Source organism: Protobothrops mucrosquamatus, unplaced genomic scaffold (genome assembly GCF_001527695.2).
Source record: "Protobothrops mucrosquamatus isolate PMUCROS unplaced genomic scaffold, P.Mucros_1.0 scaffold_87, whole genome shotgun sequence".
In the NCBI taxonomy this organism is placed as follows: domain Eukaryota; kingdom Metazoa; phylum Chordata; class Lepidosauria; order Squamata; family Viperidae; genus Protobothrops; species Protobothrops mucrosquamatus.
In genome coordinates this window covers 85,295-112,251 of record NW_015386163.1, presented here as the reverse complement: position 1 = coordinate 112,251, position 26,957 = coordinate 85,295, and the positions used below count along the sequence as shown (strand labels likewise).

The 26,957-nt window shown below is 37.0% G+C and overlaps 1 protein-coding gene across 1 annotated transcript in view; it reads left to right on the top strand.

Annotated features, from left to right (window-relative positions):
* The window catches only part of NEB (nebulin), a 221,727-nt gene that overhangs the window by 117,866 nt on the left and 76,904 nt on the right, over positions 1–26,957 (top strand). Inside the window, exons 107-133 of the mRNA XM_015814350.1 lie at positions 196–507; positions 1,323–1,526; positions 1,651–1,755; positions 4,520–4,627; positions 5,155–5,466; positions 6,425–6,628; positions 6,802–6,906; positions 7,648–7,752; positions 8,907–9,218; positions 9,762–9,866; positions 10,696–10,794; positions 12,229–12,330; positions 14,074–14,181; positions 14,464–14,775; positions 14,973–15,077; positions 15,161–15,265; positions 15,773–15,877; positions 18,078–18,185; positions 18,282–18,395; positions 19,029–19,226; positions 20,057–20,161; positions 21,285–21,389; positions 21,492–21,596; positions 22,683–22,790; positions 22,882–22,995; positions 25,232–25,381; positions 26,783–26,887. Coding sequence (XP_015669836.1) covers positions 196–507; positions 1,323–1,526; positions 1,651–1,755; positions 4,520–4,627; positions 5,155–5,466; positions 6,425–6,628; positions 6,802–6,906; positions 7,648–7,752; positions 8,907–9,218; positions 9,762–9,866; positions 10,696–10,794; positions 12,229–12,330; positions 14,074–14,181; positions 14,464–14,775; positions 14,973–15,077; positions 15,161–15,265; positions 15,773–15,877; positions 18,078–18,185; positions 18,282–18,395; positions 19,029–19,226; positions 20,057–20,161; positions 21,285–21,389; positions 21,492–21,596; positions 22,683–22,790; positions 22,882–22,995; positions 25,232–25,381; positions 26,783–26,887 — 4,020 coding nt within the window. The remainder of the gene's footprint in view (positions 1–195; positions 508–1,322; positions 1,527–1,650; positions 1,756–4,519; positions 4,628–5,154; positions 5,467–6,424; positions 6,629–6,801; positions 6,907–7,647; positions 7,753–8,906; positions 9,219–9,761; positions 9,867–10,695; positions 10,795–12,228; positions 12,331–14,073; positions 14,182–14,463; positions 14,776–14,972; positions 15,078–15,160; positions 15,266–15,772; positions 15,878–18,077; positions 18,186–18,281; positions 18,396–19,028; positions 19,227–20,056; positions 20,162–21,284; positions 21,390–21,491; positions 21,597–22,682; positions 22,791–22,881; positions 22,996–25,231; positions 25,382–26,782; positions 26,888–26,957) is intronic.

Sequence of the window (26,957 nt, the reverse complement as noted above, 5' to 3'; positions counted from 1 at the left end):
TTTATATAGTGTCTGATTTGAAAGGGAATCTTTTATTCACAGAGCACTTTCCATGTATTAAATATGTTATTTTAAGCCACCCTTTTAAAGGAGAAGTGACAATTTTTAAATATTGTTTTATAATGCTTTAATAAACTATATAATATGTTGATGCCTACCCCTAATCATGGTTCTTCTCTATGCTTTCCTCTTCAGTATAAATACAAACAAACTTATGAGAAACAGAAAGGTCATTATATTGGAACCCCGTCAGTCAAGGAGGATCCTAAGCTTTCATGGGCTGCTCGAGTAATGAAGATGCAAAATGACCGTCTCTATAAGCAAGCATACCACAGTTCAAAAGCCAAGATCACCATTCCCTACGAAATGGTGGCTATCCAGGCAGCCAAGCAAGGGCAGGCTATAGCCAGCGACATTGATTACCATCGTTATCTACACGAGTGGTCTTGTCTGCCAGATCAGAACGATGTGATCCAAGCAAAGAAAGCGTATGAACTTCAGAGCGATGTAAGTACACCAGTGGTTTACAAGATATATATGTACATGCATCATGGGCAGACACAGAACAAAAGAGACCTTGAAGTGTGTAGCTGTAGAACAGATACTTTGCACTTCAGCTTCCATTATCCCGACCGACATAACTTTCTCCCTGCCACGCCAATCCCCATTTCTGAAGAACGCAAGTTTTAGAAGGTGCCCTTAAAAAGTATCTTAATTCTACTTTTATTTCCTTGATTACATATGCCAGAAAGTCAGCAGAGACATTGTTCCTTCACTGAGGTCTTCATTGAGTGTAGCTAGCCTTTGCAGCCCTACCAGAACACCATGCTGATAGATGAAATATTTTAAAATGTTTATCACAGAGATAAGAATTTCAAATGTAGTTTGGTTTTCTGAAGTGATCATACGCAGAAGAAATTTATGACAAATCAATTGGGCAGAGTCTAAGATCCTTTTTAAATTTCCTTGCTTATGTTGCACTGAACTCTTGAATTTGGGGAGTTTTATGAATTTATTTATATTAATTGATTCAAGAATAGTTATTAGGAATCATTGGTGTATCATGCCATGAGTTAATTATGTTTTCTGCCTACTTAACCATGGTTATTAATACATTTTAATTTTTGGGTATCTTTGTTCCAATATCTAATTTGACTTATTTTGCATTTTTGTTGTTTTATACGGAGGATTAATCCATTTAAAAATAAATGAACCATATTAGTCAGGACTTTTTGATATCCTATTAATTCTAGAAAATTAAATAGTTGCTAAAATATGAACTTAATCATTTTATTCTTCTTTTGTGGTCCATTGTCTCATAGAATTTGTATAAATCTGATCTGGAATGGCTCCGTGGGATAGGATGGATGCCGGAAGGCTCGGTGGATGTGGTCAGAGTGAAAAGAGCTCAAGATCTCGTAAATGAGAGGCTGTACAAACTACGCCCAGATGCACTGAAATTTACCAGTATACCTGACCCGCCCCCGGTTGTCCTGGCCAAGGTCAATGCACAACAGATCAGTGAGGTAAATTGAAACGTAATCACTACCTCTGTGTAATGTGGCTGAACTACAGTGGCCTTTAAAAAACAAAAGGGATTTCTCATACAGCTATTGAAAATTGTCTTTCCTTCCTTCCTTCCTTTCTTAGAACCTGTATCGTGAAGCATGGGATAAAGAGAAGGCCCAGATTAATATTCCTCTTGATACCCCATCAATGCTGCTGTCCAAGATGAATGCTGTGAATGTTAGCAATGTAAGATAAGTTACTAGCTGTATGCATTCTTTTGTTAAGCATATTACTATTCCTTTGTTTATTATGTTGTCTTAGTTACACTCTCCTGTTAGTTGCTCTTAAAAACATAAAGGTATTACATGTCTATTCTTATATATATATATATATATATATATTTACACTTTGAGCAATGACAATTAAACTAAAGCTTCACCTCAACAATTGGAGGAAAAGACATACGCACACAAGCATATCCATATGTACACAGGCTGTAAGTTATCCTTATGTCATTTATTTTTTGAGACATATATATTTAGCTCTTAAAAATCTGTCAGAGTAGATTGCATGCCTGTGCTTGTATACAAACACAGAATGAAAAACAATTACATGTAGATGTAAGTGATGATAAAAATGATGATGACTGTTTCAGCAGACACTATATCCCCACCATCCCTGTTGGAAGTACAAGGTTCTGCACAAAAACTTTATGCCTTCTTGACTGATATTGATTTTTTATTTTCTTTTGTTAAGTGTGCATCCCAAGTTCATTGGCTAAATCAATATAAACTCAAAACATTGTAGAGTGGACATATTACTATAACAGCCATAAATAAGCAAATTATTTAGGACAAACAAGCTCCAAATGTAATTGCCTAGCTTGAATTTCACCATTTCCAGCAGGTGCCAAATCTACAAGCCAATTCCATTGCAGTATTGCCTTAATATCTGTGAAGAAGTCTTCCAATTCCTGTTTTTTGAAATGCTTGTCCTGTTAATACTGCAATGTTCCCTGCTCGCTTCCAAGTTATATAAACAGAGCCTATTTTATCTACCCTTTGGTTTTGAAATAGAACAGGAAGAGTGTAAGTACAAGGAAAAAACCAGGCAACAATAACTTGATTTTGCAACCCTCTGAAACCGAGTAATGTGTGAAAAGCTGGTGTTGTATAGAATGTGTGACACAGGCATGAAATGCCTGTGTTATTTTAATATGCTATATACTTTCTTTAGGAATTGAAAATAAACCTGGGCATTATGCAGAATGACAAGATCTATTTAGGCAAAGTATGAAAAGAGTCATGAAAAAGGTTAGGGTTAGAGCAGTGGTTCTCAACCTGTGGGTCGGGACCCCATTTGGGGTCGATCGACCATTTCACGGGGGTCGCCAAGCAAGGCTGTCCGCCATTTTTTTTGTCTGCCATTTTTTTTGTCCACCATTTTTTTCTCCTTTTCCGGCGGGTGCCTTACCTCCCTTGGGCTGGGCCAGCTGGTGGTCGGCCTGCTCCGTCTCTGCCGCTTGCCAGCTACGCCTCGGCCGGCGCAGGGAGCGGAACCACGCATGCGTGGCGCTCCTGGGCAGGGAAAGTCCTCGACTTACGACCAGTTGGGTAGTCCTCGACTTACAACCGGTTTAGTCCTCGACTTACGACCGGTTTAGTCCTCAACTTATGACCGGTTTAGTCCTCGACTTATGACCGGTTGGGGTTGCGGCATTAAAAAGGTTGAGAACCACTGGGTTAGAGTAACCCTAACTCTAATCCTAACCCTTTTTTTGGAAAAGATTTATATGAAAATGAAAGAAGAAATGGAAAACGAAGTACAAAACTTTCTTACTGAAAAATACAAGAGAAAAAGGCCAGTATTGACCTACTTGTTGCCACAAGAAAGGCTCAGAATGGCATTTAGCTGGACTATTTTGTACTTTGTCCGTTTGCCTTTTGGCATTGCATACTGTAGAATGCCTAGGAAATGTGTGGAATATTAAGCATTTCATACTTTGATATCCCATTTTTGGCATTCTATAGATTTTGTAAGCATTCTATAAGATGCCTAATTTCACATATTGACGGTAATATATGCATTACTCCAACTGTGATAATGCAAAGTTGAGTGGCAGGAAGTTGAGCGGCCAGAAGGAGACTGTTGTAATTTTGGGTAAAAGGTTTATTCAAACAGATTCAAACTTTCAAGATGTTTCTAGTGTCCTCAAACACCTTGTTATTTCTTTAAGTGTTACTTTTTCCTCCTTATGTACAGGTAGTCCTCAAATTATAACCACAAATGAGCCCAAAATTTCCATTGCTAAGTGAGACAGTCGTTAAGTGAGTTTTGCCCCATTTTACGACATATCTTGCTACAGTTGTTAAGTGAATCACTGCAGTTGTTAAGTTAGTAACATAGTTGTTAAGTGAATCTGGCTTCCCCCCATTGGCTTTGCTTGTCAGAAGGTCGCAAAAGGTGATCACATGACCCTGGGACACAGCAAACGTCATAAGTATGAGTTTGGATCACATAACCATGGGGATGGCTGCTGCAATGGTCGTAAGTGTGAAAAACAGTCATAAGTGACTTTTCTTAGTGCTGCTGTAACTTTGAATTGTCCCTAAATGAACTGTTGTAAATCGAGGACTAACTGTAGTTTTATTATTGTCAATTTGAAGTAAATTTATTTTTTGTTCTATTGAAACCAGTTAATTGCATTCATTAAACTATCAAACAAATACTGAAATCAGTTATTTAATAGGTGTGTGTTCCCATATTCATTTATGCATGTTTATACTGTATTTATGCCATACTTATCCAATTGCTCATTGTGAAAATTTATATTTTTAACACTTTATTCTTCAGTAGTGCTGCACTTCAGTTATCCCTGGGAGTAAAGTCACTTAATCATAGTGGTACTTATATCTAATATAGACCCATAAGATTGTATGTTTAATTGATAGTTTATTTTCATCTGCATTTTCTGATTATATTGAAAGTTGTGCATATATTTTAATTGCAGAAACATTATACTGGAGCCTGGGATGAGGCCAAAGCAAAAGGCTATGACTTTAAAGTGGATGCTCTTTCATTCAAGCAGGCAAAATCTTCCAGAGAAATTGCCAGTGAGGTATGAGTTCTATTTAAATGAACAAACAAAACAACTGTATCTTTTCATATCACCCAGATGGCAGAGTATGCATCCAGTTACCAATGAAACACATTGATTCAACAATATACCAGAGTTATCTCCGTCCACTCTTTTACATTTACGTGCTTAGAAATTTGAGATTTAAATTTTTTATTAAAGTCAAGAAGTTTCATGCATGTTTTATTCTGAACTTCCAAAAAGCAACCACTGAGAGATTTCAGTAGAAGGGTGTTTTATACACTAATGATTTTGGATTCAATGATTGTTGCTTTCTATTGCCATTTTTCAATGGCAAGGTTATTGTTTTTAAACATAGTTTTAGAATGGTTTAATACATTGTATTACTTTGAGACATAAATTATAAAATATACTACTGAATGGTTTAGAATGATAAATTCTACCTGTTCCTTCACTCGGGGTCCCCCAGTCATTAAAATACCAACTTTCACACTAACTGGAATGATTGCTATCCTTTTAACAGCTCTATGCTTTGCTTTCCTCTTCAGTATAAATACAAACAAACTTATGAGAGACAGAAAGGTCATTATATTGGAACCCCATCAGTCAAGGAGGATCCTAAGCTTTCATGGGCTGCTCGAGTAATGAAGATGCAGAATGACCGTCTCTATAAGCAAGCATACCACAATTCAAAAGCCAAGATCACCATTCCCTACAAAATGGTGGCTATCCAAGCAGCCAAGCAAGGGCAGGATTTAGCCAGCAACATTGATTACCATCGTTATCTACACCAGTGGTCTTGTCTGCCAGATCAGAACGATGTGATCCAAGCAAAGAAAGCATATGAACTTCAGAGCGATGTAAGTACACCAGTGGTTTATAAGATATATGTAGATGTATCATGGTCAGGCACAGAACAAAAGAGACCTTGAAGTGTCTAGCTATAGAACAGATGTATTGCTATTCAACTTACATTATCCTTGCCAGTGGGAATGTATGAGAATTCAAATCCCCATATCTGAAGAATGCAGGTTGGAGAAGGTGTTTTTGAGGATTATCTTAATTCTACTTTTGTTTCCTTGATCACATCTGCCAAAAACTATGACCAGAGACATTGTTCCTTCATTGAAGTCTTCACTGAATGAAGTTAACCTTGACAGGCCCTATGGCAGGGGTGTCAAACTGCCAGCACACGGGCCGGATGCATCATGGCGAAACCGCGCCCACCCCATTGCCATCAATGGCAAAAAAAGTCATGATATGCCACGACACCCCACGTGATGTTGCGAGTTTGACACCCCTGCCCTATGGGAACATCATATTGTGATGGTGAAAATATTTTTAAGTGACTTATTACATAATAAGAATTTTCTAAAATGTCACATGGAGCAAATTTATCAATAACCTCCTAATCCTAGTGGATGCAGTTCAGTATCATTTTTAAATCCGCTTTCTCGATTCATTTAACTTTAATTCAGTGGAGTTTATAAGTTTGTTCAAAGATACAGAAAAACTTGTGCAGCCTATTTTGGATATTATGCCAAGATTTGGGGTGTTTTCTATTCACTTAATCCAGGTAATTAATGCAAATGAAAAGTGATGCTAATGTCAGAAGATGTATGGCTATTTCTAACTTCATTTGTCCAGTTTATCCTTTTGCCTTAGAACAAAGAAAGGAAGGAGCACAAAAGCCCTGTTCAAATAATTAATTATGAATTGATTGGAATTGATTAATCCCATTAATTGTTATCACGTAAGAATGTTTATTTCACAAAATATTTAACTACCTTTCCCCCCCCCCACTTTCTGATCTCATAGGCTGTGTATAAGTCAGATCTAGAATGGCTCCGTGGGATTGGATGGATACCAAGTGGTTCTCCAATAGTGAACAGAGTTAAATTTGCCCAGGAAATCCTGAGTGACAATTTATACCGCACTCCTGCTGACCGTCTGAAGTTCACCAACATTGTTGATACACCGGACATTCTCCTTGCTAAAACCAACGCGGAGCAAATCAGTATTGTATGTTATTATTTTTTTTCAGTAGCTTAACATACATTCAGGACATTAACTTACTATTAAAAAAATTTTTGATGCAAGTTTATATGAAATCCATTTTTCCCTTCGAAAGTTAAAATGTGATTAGATAAGAATAACACCAAATAAACGACTAACCACTGCTTTATTTTGTGTAGCCTAAATACCGAGAAGTTTGGGATAAAGATAAAGTTATGATCCATGTGATGCCTGACACCCCTGAAATAATGCTTTCCAAGGCCAATGCCATCAACGTAAGCAATGTAAGTATATTTCTACCATACTTCATAAAACTGCATTTTCCCACCTTATAATACTTTAGCTTTCTACTTTCTAAGGCAGAGGTGCACAACCTTTTGGACACCATGGATCATTCCATGGAGAGAGGTTTTTCCACGGACCAGAGGCCCGTGGTTTTGTGTACTGCCTGCATCCCATGGATGGGGCTTTGCTTCTTTGTGCGGACTGGTTGCTGGCATGGCGTAGCCTGGTACTGGTCCACGGAATGGGGGTTGGGGACCCCTGTTCTAAGGCTTCTGCTTTCATTGGTTTTTGAAACAAAATGGACACTTTAGGCAAAATATGAGGAATACCTGTTGAATAATCATGTCTGGACCTTTTAGTAATGTTTTTTTTTTTTGCTTTACTGGCCAGCTGTTAAATATTATTGTGGATCAATTCATTATGACAATAGTGCTGTTTTTTTACATTTTGCAAACTGTTAGTTGCCTTGTGCAATATTTTCAATGCTTTGACTCAAACTTTATTTGGATACAGTGTCATATATAATCTATATTATACCAGAATACATGGCCTAACCTGGAGGCTGATCTATATTCCTTAATTCATTAAAAAGTAATTAAAAAAATCATGAAATTTTCATTCATTAACTGAATAACTGAAGAAATGCAAACTAAAAAAAAAAAGAAACTTTCCAAACCAAGCAGATATTGCAAAAGCATATTGAAAATATTGTTGAGTTTTAATGATATTTTTTTTTGCAGAAACTCTACAGGGACTCTTGGGATGATGTAAAGAAATACATTGATTACAGGTCAGATGCAATTCCAATCAAAAGAGCCAAAGCCTCAAGAGAAATTGCCAGTGATGTAAGTACTGTAGTCAAATACATGTTCTTATCTTCTGTGTGTGAACTCTAAACCTTTGCCAGTGGAATGGCAAATGGTGGAATTATATAAAAGAAAATCAGATATTTATATATTATTATATATCTCAGTTCACTGCAAAATAAGAGATTGTAGACATAATTCAACTATTGTGAATAAACTCCGCAAATAACAGGCTCTGGCACATGAAGTTATATACATTTGCTGAATATTTAGATTAGCATTGTAGTCCACAGTATGTTTATTCTGATAAAAGTCCCACCACTCAATATGCCTGAAAGATACTTAAAGCTTTATAAGTCCATCTTCATTTTGGGTGACTACATGGAGACCTAAATTGCTATCAGCATTTGCATATGATAGAAAGAAAACCAACTATAAATCACTTGGCGGCATATACATTTGAGCAATCAATCAATGAATCAATCAATTCTAGGCAATATTACAGAAGTCATTTGCCAGTGCTTTCTTCCCAGATGCTTTTTGACATTCCAGTCTAGCCTACTGCCTAGAAATTTCTTGGTACAAGGTTGGCAAAATGTTTTAGAATGCTGATACTAAATAGGATTTATAACTAAAGGTTCCCAGGCTTACAGTAAAAGATTGCAGTTGGTTAGAAATGCAGCTTTAAGGAATTTCCATGAAAACCAATAGAAATTTCTTCCAATAGGATTGTCCTATCAGACATTTAAATTTTGAAATGTAATTCTGAAAATGGAGAAAAATCTAGAACAGTAACATTGTGCTATGAGTGGCTATTTTTTCAAAGTGTGACTTCTCAGTTTTAAATTGTCTGGTCATAGACATGAATTTGATTAAAAGAAAATGACTCTATCACTCACAGTGAGAACGCAGAATTTCACTGATTCCCTATCCCCTGCTAGAAAGTTAAGGGAATCTTTGGACTGGAATGGCAAATACTGGGATTTGCTAGTCTGCAAATATCCAGAGGCATTCCCCTGCTCTTTCTAGTCACTCATGTTTCCTGCATGAGTGGAAAGATACCAAGTGAATATTAGCTATAGATGGGTATTTTTCTAGATGGCAGATATTGCAACAAGGCTTTCTCATATAATTCCTTTACAATTTATGATATTACAGATGGAAATTTTATTTGTATCTTTCTTTAAAATTAGTACAAGTACAAAGAAGGTTACCGTAAGCAAGTGGGACACCACGTTGGATTCCGGAACATCTATGATGATCCCAAGCTAGTGCTGGCAATTCGTGTAGCCAAACTGCAGAGTGAGAGGGAATACAAGAAACATTTTGAGAAATTTAAAACCAAGTTTAATAGCCCAGTGGACATGTTGTCCATCTTGTTGGCCAAGAAATGTCAGAAACTGGTTAGTGACATTGATTATCGCCGCTACCTCCATGAATGGATATGTCTGCCTGATCAAAATGATGTCATCCAAGCCAAGAAAGCCTATGAGTTGCAGAGTGATGTGAGTAGAAAGTTCATTGTATGTACTATTACATTTTGACTATTGTTTTTAATTTTTCCCTTGGCTTTAGGCTGATTATTACTATTTGCTGTACAAAACTGAAGAACCTGTGTTCCTTCTATCATTATAAGCCAACTTTGTATGAATCAATCAACTTCTATAAATATGATGTTTTTTATAGGAACCATATCATGTAGATAGCTATTTTAATGAAAATTACATTTTCCAATCAGAATCCCACAGTTGCATCCATGTAAATGAACATCATTGATTTAAAATAAATATGCATTTTAGTTCTCCAGTAAAATATGATACCAGATATAAATGTAAATGTGAAAGAAAATATTTATCAAACTATGGAAAAAATAGAAAGTGATTAAGTTAAAACAGCATAAAAATTGTAACAATTCTTTATATGCTGTGCCTAATTCAGTTGCTCTTCTCTGTTGGAAAAGAAGGGCAATTTTTATCTTTCAGTTAAAATGGATGAAAAATTGCCTCCTGGAAAAATTGTAAATAGTGTCTCTTTTTTTGTCTATGCAGGCTGTTTATAAATCTGACCTAGAATGGCTACGAGGAATTGGCTGGATGCCAAGTGATTCTGTCTCTGTCAACCATGTCAAACATGCTCAGGCCCTTATTAATGAGGTAAGAGGTTTTCTCCTACAAAGTTTTCTCTTGTTTCATACAGAAAAACTCATTTATAAAAATATGCCTTTTTCACAATGCAGCCTTTAGTTCACGCAAAACTGTTTCTCCTTCATGCTTGCTTGTTCCTATGGACTGAATATGCACTGAGTGATTTTTATTTATTTATTAGATGTTTATGTCTGCTCATCTTAGCACACAACATCAGTAAAAACAAAACAAACAAAAATAAAAAAGAAGAAAAACGCTCTATAAATAATAATCTAAAAACCTTTTAATAATAAGTTATGGTTTATTTTACCATGATTTATTGGATACATTATTATTGACTGATTTCATGCACAATGTTAAGCCATAGCTAAAAAAAAAACAGATTTTGATTTAATGTAATATACAAAATCCATGTTGTGCTGCTCAAAAGGAATAGAAAGGTTGGGGTTTAATTTAGTCCACCTTAATATTTATTTGTTTGTTTATTGATCTATTGATTTGATTTTATTTGCTGCCCATTTCACCTAGAGGCGACCCTGGGCAGCTTACAACTCAATAAAAGCAACCAGATAAAACATTAAAACAATAAATATTACCATTAGTTAGATATTGATTTATTAATTTAATTATTTAACATTAAATTTTCAGATTAAGCAGCCAAACTGCACAGCAACAGCTGTTTCTTAGCATAGTCCAGGAGAAGAGTTATTAAAAACGGGAAAGCAAAAAGAGTAGCCATCAATGCAGATGAATATATTTCTCCTTCTGCCTTTCTTTCTTGCATGACTATTTATTGTTATTATTTGCCTTACATCTGTATTTCTTTCTCTTTTTACAGAGGTTATATCGTACCAAAGCTGATAGCCTGCCATTTACTCCGGTGGATGACAGGGTTGATTATATCACAGCCAAACAAGGTGGAGAAATACTAAGCGATGTAAGTATTGACTTTTTGTTCCAGTCCAGTTACATTCATCTTCTAGGAAAGGGGAGAAATCTTGGAAAAGGAAACAATACATGGTGAACAAATCACTATGGATGTTGATAGATCCAGCAGAGCCCACCAGCTTAATGAATCTTGTGAACTGTGGCAGCAGGAAAATGACATCTTCACAACATCTATGTCAATTATTTTTCTGTACAGCATTCTTTAAAGTTTAATCCTACTGACTCCTGCCATCAGTAAATCCTTTATAAAGCAAACTAAGGATTGCCTTCTTGGCATTCAAGTGCAAAGTACTGATTCTTCTCAGCCATGTTACACTGTGGGGGATTAGAATAGGCCCAAACACCTCACAATTGGGCTGACAGGCCTGCTTTGAAAAGATGCTTCCAACCCCTCCCCTTCCCACAGTAACTCCTTTGATTTTATTCATTTATTAGCTTTTTATCCTGCCTGCATTACTTTATAAATAACTCAAGGCAGAGAACATATCTAATACTCCTTCCTCTTCCTATTTCCTTCACAATAACAGCAACCCTGTGAAGTGAGTGGGGCTGAGAGAGAGAAGCCTGGATCAAAGTCAGCCAGCTAGGTTTCATGCCTAAGGCGGAACTAGAACTCACAACCTTATGGTGATTGGCCCAAAGTCACCCTGTTGCCTTTCCCTCCTAAGGGTGGGACTACAGCTCTCAGTCTCCTGCTTTCTAGATTTGCACCTTATCTGCTATCCCAGACTGATTTTTACCTAATAAATAATTAAATTATCAGATCAATAATAAATCAATCGTACAGTGACATAAAAGATTTCATTAAATAAGGAATAAAGTAAAAGAAACGCATAATTTCTGAAAGGCGAGACTAAATCCATGTGCTTCTTTTTCTCTTGTGAAGTGCGTAAAATTAATGGAATTTCAGCATACACTAACTATATTTACATATCACAGTAAGAATAGCCAGGGATTTGCAGAGAAGTGGTGGCAGACCAACCACAATGGTTTCTAAAGAGCACTAGCAGATTAAAAAGGCTGAATTGAATGCACCTTAACTCTGATCTAGCCAATAAGCTTTTCTGTTTCTCCATTATTATTATTTTTGCAGAAAGGCATGCATTATGCAAATAAGTATACACTGTGTCTGTTTCTGAGTTTGAGGTTATATTCTTGTTCTCTGTATGTTGATTCTTATTTTTCGTATTCACAAAAATGAAGGCAGATCAGTAACCACAAATACATGAATAAAAATCAGAAGCAGAGTCAGTTGGATTTGTTTCAGATATCTGGAGACTACCTTCCATTGCTATGTTGGATGATGTGAATTGAAAGCCAAAACATTTGGGGAGCATCATATGGCCTGTTTAAGATGCAATTTCTACATCTGTAACTTCGGCCTCTAATAACTCTATTCTTAATGGTGTTTTTATGTTTCCAGATTAAATATCACCAGGAATGGAATGACATCAAGGCCATTTATACACTAACAGATACACCTCGGTTGCAAGCAGTTAAAAAAGCGGCTAGGATTCTTAATGAGGTATGTACTTTCCTCCCAGGAACAATAGTAAATAGAAAATTTGGAATAATTTTATATCTTTGAATCATGAGTCCTGATGGGATAGTTAGTGAAAAACTACAGTCAAGGAAAATAAGGATATTAATGTACGGGCCTCTTGCTGGGAGTTCTCCCCTGTCAGGGCTGATTTCAAGAGAATTCTATTCTATCCTCCTTTTCCAGAGTTTTTCACTCTTTTGACTGCAAAAGAAATTTACTTATCACTATTGATCCACTGTGCTTTCATTGGACTATTTTGGTTCTTTCCATTTGTATATCCCCCTCTTTTTTCTCTTTTTTTTATGAAAATCTTTGTATATTCTCATATATGCTCATACTAACATCTGATTTCTTGGTAATTCAGGCTTCACAATTCTTTTAACTCAAAAACTACAACACAATATTGCAGTGACTTTGCCACGATGTTCCCTGTTCAGAATCCCATTCCTTTTCTCTCTGTGCAAGTTTCCTACCTTCTTCCCCATTTATTTATTCAGCGTTTCCTCCCCTTGAGCCTGCTCAATTTTCATTGGACTCTTCAGTGTGTAGAGAAAGTTATCTGTATTTTTGAAAACTTCATGATTACAGTAACAGAAACTATGCACAGATGTCAGCTCCAGGCCAAATAAGACAATTAATCATTTTAAGTGATTGTTAAGAGCCCTCAGATATAATCACAGAATCAGAACTATTTTTCCCAAGTTTCTCTTTAACCAGTCCCATTTTAGTGTTATTAACTTTGAGAAAATTATGATTGATAAGAATGGTTTGAATTCAGAGGAGAAATTAAGCTTAAATAAAAATCTTGAAAACAGGATATATAGTGACCCAACAAGATGACTTTTATAAACACAATTGAAATATAAACTGATGAGAAAAGATGCTATATGTTGATGTTAGTGTTATTTGTATAAACACAAGAAAAAGGTTTATATTTAACTTTATATGTATTGAATTTAAGAATAATATTTGCTTAAACTTGACAAAAGGAGAATACTATTGGATGAAGAGAAGATCAAAGAAATATATCATTAATTAATATATTGATTATGGAACTATAGAAATTAATTATTATTGATTGTTTTTTAAACATATGAACCCAGACAACACGTTGTTTACTAAGCACTAAAGAAGGTTATTGTAAAAAAAATTAATAAAATATATTTTAAAAAATTAACTCCTTGATCCAAACCCAGACCTATAGCATGCTCAGTCTCTCCTGAATAACTTCAGTAAGGAGGAACACTCTAGATATTGTTTTGAAGGCTGCCATATATAACCAAGCTACATTAGTAGAGAACTTCAAATGGAAAGAGCTACAGCTCACTGACTCAACACAGGTGTGTGTGTGTTTTGTGTGTGTGTGTATATGTAAAAGGTTTTGGATCCAGTCTCTGGAATCTCCAGAGAAAGGCCTCCATCTGAAATCCTGTAGATTCACTATCAATTAATCTTGATGGTGCTGAGATTGACCCCTTGCCTATCTCTGAATATGGCAGTTTTCTATGATTAGTTATATTTGAAATATTGAAATATAGTTTAAATATTTTGAAAAGACAAGACACAGTGAATTTATGAAAAAGACTGTCCAAGGGCAACGGATATGAAACAATTGCTTAAAAAAGTATTTTTAATCTGAAGTTTAATCTGGATGTGTTTTGGGTAGAACTAGAAACAATTGTAGGGTTTCAGAAAATGCTAACTTCTTACTGTTCTGTTTTGCAGCATCTATACAAGGACAGCTGGGAGAAACATAAAGCTACTGGCTACAGTTTACCTCCTGACAGTGTACCACTTCGTCATGCCAAGCATTCTGATAACGTCCAAAGTGAGGTAAAGTCTTTCTACATTTGAAAAATCTCACAGGTTTCAGATATTTGCCATGCTCATACTTCATAATATTGCAAAGCCTATCAAAGCCCGTCCAGTTTCTCATTGGAATGACCCAGCCAGATTTATCATTTCAGGGGCCCATTTTCTTTGTAAGCATGCAATTACACCTATATTTTTTTCTTAATCTTTCCAAAATATGAGAATAGTAAAAAATACTTCACAAGTTAGAAGAAGAAAAGATTCAAGACTGATATTTACCCTTATGTGTTTTCTCCTTTTTAGCTGAAATATAAGGCTGATTATGTCAACCAAAGAGGCCACTATGTTGGAGTCAATAATATGAGAGAGGATCCAAAACTAGTGTGGTTTGAGCATGCTGGCAAGATTCAGAATGACAGATTATACAAAGAATCCTATCACAAAACAAAATCCCACGTTCACATACCTCCAGATATACGCTCGGTCATTGCAGCCAAAGACTGCCAGCACCTTGTCAGTGACATTCCGTATCGTAATTACCTACATGAATGGACGTGTCACCCTGACCAAAATGACTGCATCCAGGCAAAGAAAGCCTATGAACTTCAAAGTGATGTAAGTAATAACTTTATTTATTTTTTATTATTTATTCAGATTTATCATAGCCACCCCTCTCCAGTGGACTTTTCCCCAAACTAATTTTTTTACAAAGTAGATATGAAAGCATATCCAAGAGAAAGATTTAGGAAAATAAATCAAGTATGTACACATAGATATAAACTGTACTTATTATAGTTTATTCATGTTTACAGAACCTTTATAAATCTGATCTTGAATGGCTCCGTGGCTGTGGTTGGATTCCGTTAGATTCGGTGGACCATCGGAGAGTAAAGAATGCTCAAGAATTAATAAACAAGGTAAATTATTGTTTTGTACACTTATAGCAGCATTCTAGACTTCCCCAGAAGATAATTATGATTATGTCATGTTTTTTCTACAGAGAATCTACACAAAGGAAGCCATTGATAATTTTGACCATTTCACATCCGTTGAAGATACTCCAGATGTGGTTTTGGCAAAGACAAATTCGATCATGCAGAGTGACGTAAGCATTCTTTAAAACTGGGTAGTTACAATAGGTGTCAATGTGTGTGTCCCTATGTATGAGAATATGTATTTTAAAATGCCATACAATACGTTTTTCATTGTTTTGCTTGATCATTGTATCTAGTGTTAATTATTCAGTACATTGAGGGTTAATATACTATTCTATAATGCAATGTTCTTTTTAACAAAACCTTCAATATTAGAGTAGTTATATATAGCATGAATGCTCTACAGTGCTTTTAAAAATATAAACCATGTTTCAGGCCAGAATAACTGTGTGAAATCTGTGTTAATGACAGAATTTCTAGCAATGACTTGGTCTATCGCTTTAGTATCTTTCTTACAGAAAAGAAATACACGCATAAAGATGCCATAATACTTTATAAACTTCTAAAAATTAGAATAAATTCTCTATATTGCTCTATTCTAGAAAGTCAGCTTATCAAGTTAGCCTTAAACTCAACCTGATGTCTGGTATTTTCGCCTTGCCTTTCATTTTCCTTAGGTGAAATACAAAGAAACCTTTAACCTTCAGAAAGGCCACTACATTGGTTCTGATGACACACCAGCCTTGAGTCATTCTAGAGAGATGGTAAAACTGTACAGCGATGTAAGTTTCTGGCTATCTTGTATTTCAAATCATGTAAATTCAAGATCTCTTGTATTACTAGGAAGAAACTTAATTTGGGGAAACATATTTTTTAATGCAAATGCCTGTTTGAACTTCACTTTCCCTTGAATCCTGCATCCACACTCTGTCTTAATTCTGAACCCGCAATTATTTGCACAATGATTTAAAGTATTAAAATATTATTCATTGATACTATTTAAATTTACAGTTTAGATAAAGTCAATAGGTAATATATTTTTATATTACTTTATACAAGAATACATTTTGTTCATGTTAACTGTGCAAATATATTGCGGTGTGCCTTTTCCTTCTTCAAGTAATTATCTAGCTATGGTCTTTCAAATAGATTATTAACTGGGTTAGATCTAAAGAATATACAGACCAAAGATAGAGAAAATAAGCTGTATGATAGAGTTGCTGACAGATCAATTAAAGGAAATCAATTTAGCCAAGAATGAAGTCTTCAGCAGATGAATTTCTCTTGAAGAAAAAGTTATATTATATGGTACTTCCCCAAAAATTGAAAGAATGGAATTGCCTATAGCAGGCATGTCAAACTTGCGACGTCACGTATCGTGACTTTTTCCCCATTGCCGGAACACGCTGAGACTCTGGACCCACTGTGGCTCCTGAACTCATTTTTGTACAACTTTAGCATTCCTCTTCAATAATGGTGGAAAAATCCTGCCATTCTAAGGGAAAAGGAATATACAGGTAGTCCTCGTCTTACGACCATAATTGAACCCCAAATTTCTGTTGCTAGACATTTGTTAAGTGAGTTTTGCCCCATTTTACGACCTTTCTTGCTGTAATTGTTAAGTGAATCACTGCAGTTGTTAAGTCAGTAACCCGGTATTAAGTGACTCTGACTCCCCCATTGACTTCGCCTGTCAGAAGATTGCAAAAGGGGATCCCATGACCCGGGACACTGCAACTGTCATAAATATGAGTCAGTTGCCAAGCATCTGAATTTTGATCACGTGACCATGGGGATGCTGCAACGGTCGTAAGTGTAAAAAACGGTCATAAGTCAATTTTTTCAGTGCCGTTGTAACTTCGAACAGTCACTAAACAGACTGTTGTAAGTCAAGGACTACCTGTGCATTACTGTAAGATAAGTTGTAGCATAAGCTGTATATGTGTGACTGTGTGTATATCAGAGAGAGAGAAAAGGAGAAGCAGAAAGAGACAGAGAGAAATAATATTCCCAATAAAGGCAGGGATTTTTTTTTTTTAAGTGGGGCACCCACCCATTTTGCTTTATCATCCCTCCTACTGCAGACTGGTGTTTTAAACTGGGGAAAAGACCTTGCTCTTGCTTAAAGGCAGAGGTGGGGAACGCTGTCCCCTTTATGACTTATGGACTCCAACTCCCAGAATTCCTGAGTCATCTGGCTCAAGAATTCTGGGAGTTGAAGCCTACAAGTCATAAAGGGGACATCTTTCCCTACCCCTGTTTTAAGGGCGCTTGCATTTGGACTCTTTTTAACTTAGTTCAGTGGTGGCGAACCTACAGCACCTGTGCCAGAGGTGGCACTCAGAACCCTCTCTGTGGGCACGCACGCCGTTGCCCCAGTGGAGTTCGCCAGAGTAGTGAGCATGTGGCGTTCGGAAGCGACAGGGCAGGAAGTGGGCGAGCAAGTGGCGTTGGCCCCCTGGGGATGCCCCGGAGATGGCAAGGGACTGGCCCCCACTGCCCTGGCCCCAGCCATGCTCACCCAGTCTGCCATGACCACTGCAGCTACGCCCACCCAGTGGGCCACCCCCACCCCCACCCCCCCTGAGGGCACCACAATACTGATGCAGCCCTGGCACTTTGCGATAAATAAGTGGGTTTTGGGTTGCAGTTTGGGCACTCGGTCTCTAAAAGGTTTGCCATCACTGACTTAGTTCATTTAAATCTAATCTGCCATTGAATATATATTAGTGAGAAGAAGACTATTGAGTGATTAATTAACATTGTTTGTGATAATTAATTATTATTCATTGTTTTTTTAATTACATGAATCTAGACAACATGCTGTTTGCTAAATATTAAGAATATTATTTTAAAAAATCCTAACCCTAACCCCAACCCTAAGCCCAACCCTAACCCTATTCCTAATCCTATAAAAATTAATAATATATATATATATATACATTAAAAAAAAATCTAATCTGCCATTTTTGTCCCTTCTAGTATGTGTACAAGGATGCCTGGGAATCAAAGAAGGCTTATGGTTACACTTTGCCTCCAGACTACATTCCAATTGTTGGTGCCAAACATGCTGATTATATTAACAGCCTGGTCTGTATGAATTTTCTTTTGATTGTTATCTTTGTTTGTGCGATTTTTTTGGGGGGGGAAACAGATCTTAACACTTGCTTTATTTGCCCTTTTCAGCTCAAATATAAAGCAATGTACGAGAAGCTAAAGGGCCATTATCTGGCGGGGAAACATATAAAAGACTTCCCAAGTGTGCTCCATTCTCTTGCTTTCCAAAAAATACGGAGTGCGGTAAGGAGTTATTTGTGGCTTTTCTTGGACGGTAATTCTTGCAGGAATTATAGCGAGGAAGCTGAATAGAGGCAGTCCTCGACTTACAGCAGTTCATTTAGTGACCCTTCGAAGTTGCAACGGCAATGAAAAAAGTGACTTATGACCCTTTTTCACACTGAAGACTGTGGTAGCATCCCCATGGTCACATGACTTACATTGGGATGCTTGACAACTGGGTCATATTTATAACGGTTGCCGTTGTCCCAGGGTCAGATGATCACCTTTTATGACCTTCTGACAAACAACGTCAGTGGGGAATTCACTTGACAACCATGTTACCAATTTAACAACTGCACTGATTCACTTAATAAATGTGGCAAGAAAAGGGCTCGGTAATGTGGTCGTAAGTCGAGGACTACCTGTGACATAAAGAGAGGAAAATATGTCTGATGACTGGGGATGAGGATGAGGCCTCGGAAGGCAAGAAATCCGTGCTGACATCGTGCTATCTGTGCTACTCGTTTTTTCAGAGCAGATCTGAAACTGACTTTGGCAACAGATTCTTACACATGCTGTCTGCTTTTGATGGAGCAGAGGGCCCCAGAGCCCCCTTATTTTCCTAATATTTTCCTATTTTATCTTGCTTTCCAGTTGGCTTACAGGAAGAATTATGAAGACACCAAGGCACACATTCATATCCCAAGTGACATGATCAACCACGTGCTGGCTAAGAAATGTCAGTATATCCTCAGTGACCTTGAGTACCGAACTCACCTGCACCAGTGGAACTGCTCCCCTGAAGAGAACGATGTGGTGCAAGCTAGAAAGGCTCAGGAGATTCTGAGCGATGTAAGTAACGGTTTGTTCTCACGGTCACTGAGAAATGCTTCGTTTATTGCAAATCAGTCGTCAAGCTTTGGGTCAGTCATGCGGTAATCCAGAGCTTTTGCTTTATATGGCTTGGTGGCGCAGTGGTTAGAATGCAGTACTGCAGGCTAATTCTGCTGACTGCCAACTGCCAGCAGTTCGGTAGTTCGATTCTCGCTGGCTCAAGGTTGACTCAGCCTTCCATCCTTCCGAGGTCAGTAAAATGAGGAGCCAGATTGTTGGGGGCAATAGGCTGACTCTGTAAACCGCTTAGAGAGGGCTGTAAAGCACTGTGAAGCGGTATATAAGCCTAGGTGCTATTGCTATATGCTGGCATAGTACAGTATAACCATGAAGAAACCAGCAGAGTATCTTCATGGGATTTCATTGGATAATATAATTGTCCCCAAAGGGAAGACTGCCTTAAACTGAAAGTGATAAACATCCTAAATTGAAATAGCCAATGATGGGGAATGCTGCAGATTGTAATTCAGCAACGCTTTGAGAACCACAAGTTCTACTTCTCTGCTTTAAATTCTCCGTAACGTAACCTGATATAGTTACTAAAAATGGATTATTTTTATAAAGTAGGAATGATATCAAGAAGCTCAGAAAGACATGCACGTGCTCTATGTTCAGATTTGCATTAGATAATTCAAATCTAATGTTTTTGATGTTCCTCTTTTTTATTTTTTTTTGTAAAATTTGCCCTGGAATTAAGCTGTGAGATGATCGGAGATATCAAGTATGATATGCAGGGGAAGATAAGAGAAGTTTTATGTTTTCTTTTATTATTTTCTTTCTAACTATAGGTGATATACAAAGATGATTTGACATGGCTAAAGGGAATTGGATGTTACGTGTGGGACACTCCTCAAATCCTGCATGCCAAGAAGTCTTATGACCTTCAGAGCCAAGTAAGAAGAAGCATGAACTACATTTGGGGGGCATATAATAATAATGATAATAATAATAATGATAAAGTTGGAAGGGACCTTGGAGGTCATCTAGTCAGGCAGGAAACCCTATACCATTTCGGACAAATGGCTGTCCAGTTTCTTCTTAAAAACTTCCAGTGTTGGAGCATTCACCGCTTCTGGAGGCAGGTTGTTCCACTGGTTAATTGTTCTAACTGTCAGGAAGTTTCTCCTCAGTTCTAGGTTGCTTCTCTCCTTGATTAGTTTCCACCTGTTGCTTCTTGTCCTGCCTTCAGGCGCTTTGGAGAACAGCTTGACTCCCTCTTCTTTGTGGCAGCCCCTGAGATATTGGAACACTGCTATCATGTCCCCCCTCGTCCTTCTCTTCATTAAACTAGACATACCCAATTCCAGCAACCGTTCCTTATATGTTTTAATTTAATTAATCAGTTCAGGCATACACCAGGATTCATCCATAGATCCACTGAGGAATATTAGATAGCACCGTTAGGAAACAACAGCCTTTATGTTTAATGCAGGAAAGGTGTCTTTGGGGATACAGATAAGCTCCCAAGTGGCCGCAATGACCCTCAGAGAGCTAATGCCCAGATGACTGCAAAGAATATAAATCCTTCTATTTCCCCACTATTCAGTTAGAACCGAAGAAGCTTCTTGGATGAGAAGCGAAATATTTTCAAGGAAAAAAAAACCAAGAAAGTCCAGTTGCCTTTTGGAAAAGCACCTGGGATGATCTGAATGACATGCCTGATTCACTTCATTTAATATTTTGTACGAATCAGGACAGAATGATTTACTGGTACTTGAGCAGAGCCTAGATAAGGCATCTTTATTTGTAGAATTACTTTCCTTTATAAAAAAAAATACACGCATAAATAAATGCGAGGATAGTGTCTCACTTTCGGGGAACGGAGCAAACCTTTCTATTTTACACCAAAAAGGATTTTAGTAGAAATATAGCTCTGCAATATTTTTTTAAAAGTTATCAACTGCTGTATATTACAGAGACTCATAGTTCATGGACTTTAAAAATATAATCTCATGGGTTGTGCCCACGGTTACTAAAGAACTAAGCCCTACTGCTTTTTTTGCCTTGATTTTACAGCTGATATACACAAAACCAGGGAAGGACAATCTACCAAACTATGGCGTGGTTATGGACACTCCAGTTTATGTAACTGCCGTTCAGAGTGGCATCAATGCTAGTGAGGTGAGCCATTCTCCGTCTTTGCTCAGATTTATTCCTTATTATTTTCTTTTTTCTGTAATTTGTACGAAGAGATTGAATGACTGTCACTCACTTTTATTACAGCTGAAATATAAAGAACAATACCATAAAACAAAGGACAAATATACCACAGTATTGAAAACAGCAGATCACGATAGGATCCAGAACCTCAAGCACCTCTTCAGTGATGTGAGTATTTTTCTTTTTAATGCTATTCTGGAGTTATGATAGTGTAGTATAGACGGTATTTCAAACAGCATACATGAATACAAAATGTTTCAAGTTCTGCCAAGTCCAGAAGCCTCTTGAAATTACTTTTTTGCACACACTTAAGGAAAACAAATTTTGGCTCACTGCTGTTCTGGTAGCTTCTTATACCAATATATAACAGCTGAAGTCAGAATGTGAGGATTACTTAGTAATGACTTCTCTTCCTGCTTAGGCTGGCTTTATCTAGGATGGATCACAGATGGGAGTTGGGGTGGCATTCATGTCATTTCCAACCAACTCAAGAAGACTAAGAGGAGATAAAGTTATAATATATGTGAAGGAATATGTAGTTCTGGGTTACATCCCGTTTAAGATTGATATGCAGTTGTATGTTGCTGAAATATGGTTAATCACTAACAACTTTTGCTACGTGCCATCATGGGCAAGAATGCGAAAGAAGACCCAAACTTTTCTTCTATACAAAAAGCAAAAGGTTTTCTATCCTGTGCTACCTTTTACAAGTATTCCTTGACTTATGACCACAGTTGAGCCAGTGGGTAAGCGAGACAGTCGTTAAGTGAGTTTTGCCCCATTTTACGACCTTTCACGCCACAGTTGTTAAGTCAATCCCTGCAGTTGTTAAGTTAGTAACTGGGTTGTTAAGTGAACCTGGCTTCCCCTTTGACATTGCTTGTGTGAAGGTCGCAAAAGGTGATCCACATGACACACACACCCCAGGGACACTGCGACTGTCATAAATATAGGCCAGTTGCCAATTGTTCAATTTGGATCATGCAACCATGGGGGATGCTGCAATGGTTGTAAGTGTGAAAAATGGTCATGTCGCTTTTTTCAGTGCCATTGTAACTTTAAATGGTCACTAATCCAATGGTGGTTGTAAGTTGGTTTATTCATGTCAGAAGCATCACAGTTAAAATAAGGGCATACTATACGACATAAAATTTAAAATATAAATATGGTTGTAAGTTGAGGACTACCTGTTCTACACTGCTGTTTCATAGATTTTGTCTCAAATATCGATGTCACTGTTTCTCCTTTCTTCAGAATGTATACAAGAAAATGTGGGAGAAAATCAAGTCCCTCACTTACAAATTGCCTCCCGATGCTGTGCCTTTTGTTCGTGCTAGGCAGCTGAAATATAATGCCAGTATTGTAAGTATACCTAGCAATGCATTTAGGTAAATCTGCTTTAGAAATAAGACATGGTTCCCACGTGGCTTATTTTTCTTTTCTTTGCCACTAGGTGAAATATCGGGAAGAGTATGATAAATTTAAAGCACTCTACACCATTCCTAGAGGTGTTCAGGATGATCCCAACACTGCAAGATGCTTAAGAGTTGGCAAGCTGAACATTGATGTAAGATATTAAAAAAAACCTATATTAAACATTTCCAAGTGGTGAGGAGTCAAGCACAAAATTTACAAGCCTTAATTCCTTTGGATGAGATCATATGAGAGACTTACATTACCAAGATCTTACTTCAAACAATAGATTAGGACAGATAAAAATCATAGGTTCTGCTTTATTCACACATAGAAAAACTGTATGGATTCCTTTCATTAATAATCTTTTGCCAGGAAAATCTTAACTATTTCCACCAATTTCACACCTATCCAGATTTAAGTCTTATATTTATTTCATTTCAATATGTTTCTTTCCCCCATATGAATTTAATTTGCCACTTCTGTCTATCGGAGGGTGGAGCAAAAATCCCCCTCCTCTCACTTTCGGAGGATTTTTGTTTTCTTGGGGTTTTTTCCCCAGGAGTTCAATCAGGTAGAAGAGAAAGAATCAATATTCTTACACAGTTCCGGACACATTGTTTATGATCAAGCTTAACTTAGTGCTTTTTGGCTTTGGCTGCTTGTAGCTTGGGCTAGACTCTGGAGTGACGCTAGCCTTTCTTCTGTTGGTTTCTGGAGGGCTTTCCCTGACCAACCGGATCGACCGCCATCTCTCCACGGTCAGCAGGGCTTCTTTCCTTCTTTGCCGCCTCTTCGGGGCAACCTTTGGCCCATTTAGGGTCCCCAAACAGCGAAAAATCGGCTGTAGGGTGTGGAGCCCCACAATGCCTTAGCTACTTGCGCTACTGTGCCTATATGGATTAGAGTAGACCACTTCAAGATCTAGCCATAGGCCAACTCAGAAATTCTCTCTCTCCATTCTCTCTCTCTCTCAGAAATTCTCTCTCTCCATTCTAACAATTCAAACAGTTAAACTGCATTGTTCCTCTATATGTTTCAGTATAGAACAACCAGGTTAGTCTGTCAGTTCAAAATCATGAGGAGCTGGATAGCACCTTTTCCGATTAATAGACTTTATTAAAAGGCATAACATTTTATGCACTTCATCAGATGATTGGAGTGGTTAAACTGATCTAGGGTTTCAATTTAACTTTCTTCTCTAGGAAAGGAAAAATATATATTCTCTATCTTAAAACAAACAAATAATTAGAAAGTATATTGGCTAAGGGGTGGCTAAGGGGTGCTCTTTAAACCTTCTGGATTCATTTTCCTTTAATACTGACCCTATTATCAATTTGTTTGGGATAGACCAATATTAATGCTTACTAATGTACCATTATTTTTACTTATTTAAAAAAACTCTTGGTGGCTTCCAATCAGATCTTAGTTAGTCCTAATTAGCACTGCTAAGAACTAATGTTACAAGATGAACTTAACCAGGTTACACCAAGGGTAAACAAGGACTATTTAATTCATTTTGCATTGCAGTTGACACTTGGCTTCTATATGTTGAATTCAGACAGCTATTCATACCTTTTCATTAATAAAATACTTTATTTGGCCAAGTGGGATTAGACACACAAGGAATTTGTCTTTGGTGGAGAAATTCTCAGTATACATGCAAAGCAACAGAATAATAATAAACATCATAATTATACCAATAAGAGGGGGAGTAAAGATAGTAAGAATACTAGTAAGATAATACTACAGCCAAACTACATGGGTAACTTATACATAGGCATTAGCACTGTGAGAATTAGGTGTTCAGCAGAGCAATGGCATGAGGGAAAAAAAACTGTCGTTTGGCATGCAATGCCCTATAGCGTCGTCTTGAGGGAAGAAGTTGAAACAATTTATGTCCAGGATGTGAGGGGTCTGTAGACATTTTCTCAGCCCTCTTTCTGACCTGCACAATATACAGGTCTTCTATGGAAGGCAGGCTGGTTGCAGTTGTTTTTTCTGCAGTCTTAACTATCCATTGAAGTCTGAACCTGTCCTGTTTGGTTACAAAATATTAACAAATACCAGTAGTACCAAAATATTTTAGGTCAGCTGAGGCTTATGTGTGTTATATTGCTGTAATTAAATCAGATTTTCAATGATTCCTAGGCATTTTCAATAACTTTTTTTATTTTTGCAAAATTATTTTAGCATAATTACAGCACTATAATGTTTCAAATAAATCAATAACCAAATAAGATTAGTATCATCAGTTGAGGAATTTTTTAATAGTGTCTAGTATAAATCGACCCTTCGAACAATTACATGATACTTGATTGGAAAGACAGACTTAAAGGGTCGCAAATATGTCTCTGTAGATACTTTTCTTGTTCCGATTTTAGGTATAGCGCGGTCTGTACCACCCGTATCACTGTCGATTCTTTTGTGTCAAGAAAATCAGTGAAATTGATTATCGTGTCCATCTCCATCAGTGGGCCAGTATTCCAGATCCTCATGCCAATATTCTTGCCCGAAAAGTCAATAATCAACTTAGTGATGTAAGTCAATTATATTTATAACTCCTTTTTAGAAATCTACTAAACAAGCATTGCACAATGCAGGAGAAAATATGAGTGGTGGGACGCGCTCCGTTTTATACATTGTAAGCTATACTAATTTTAATGCAATTTAATTCAAACACAAGCTGATGTTTAACAACCATACGTTGGTTAACCTAGGCATCAAAAATAGACTCATTATCAGTTTTTGCTTGGAAGTGGCATAGGTATTGTATAGCACATAGCTTCATAGGGACAATGTAATATTTTATATAAAGGGTCATTTTTTATTTTTTTTTGCCAGATTTAAAGACCACCTAATCCCAGAACAACTCTGTGTCACTTCCATTTTACAAAACTAAAAACAATAAAAACAGGAAATTATGTATATCTGGACAAACTCTGCATATCCCAAAAAGTTACAACCAACATCCTTTTCTGATTTGCAGTGGAACACTTTAGGATCTTATTTTATAGCAAATACTTATCAATAAAAAACTTCCATAAAATTAGCAATTTACCCTAAATTGTTAATATAACATTAATGTCCATGCTATTAGAACACAATTATGATCTCTTTCTCATCGCATCCCCATGCCTGCCTTTTGCTTCATCTCAAAAATGAAGCTATTTGTGTTGCTGCCATTACAGCAGTACCATATCTGGCCTGGTAGCTTCTGGCCATCCTATCTTCCTCTATCAGAATCACTCATCAACAGAAAAACCAAACATCAGCTGCTGTTGGGCATTGTGGAGTGATAAGTGAATGACCTTTATAAATATTACTCTCAGAACAAAATAAAAAACAGTGGTTAAGGGACAATCAAAGAGGTCAATGAAAAAAAGAAAAGCAAAAATGTGGCAAAACAAGGTGTACTATGGGAGGAAAAGAAATTCATGAGGTAAAAAGAAAAAAACCCAAAGGGGAATAAAATTACAAATGTAGAACCTTATCAGCCATCTCTTCTCTTGTTGATGAAACTGACTACCAACAGAGAACTAAAGGCTTAAAAGCAACAGAGATTCCTTGGATGGAGTTGAATTTAAAAGGCTGATTTAAACTAACCAGTCACATTTTGGGGCTTCCGGCTTCTGATAATTATATTTTCTTCAGATGGCAAAGGCTGATAAAAAGAAGGTCCAACTGAATTATAATCCACTTATCAGACCATGCCCGATAAGCATGGGTAATAGGAAGACATGAAATTAACATTAAGATTAGTCTTATCAATGGTATTTCTTCCAGGCCTGGAATTGAATTAATAAAGATCATTTAACATGGTGTGGAGCTAGACCCAAGCTGGGAAGTTAACTTTAGCTGATCGATAAACCATTCTTGAGGTTGTATGGAATGAATCCTCATCCTTTCTCTCGGTTTTTCTTTTAATTTTAATACCTCAGTTTGTATACAAAGATGATCTCAACTGGCTCAAAGGAATTGGCTGTTTTGTTTGGGACACTCCTGAAATTCTCCATGCTAAACATGCCTATGATCTTCGCAATCTCGTAAGTATGGTTGGCAATTTCTGATAGCTTCAAACTTCCACCAACCCAAATATTTTCAAATGCAAAAAAA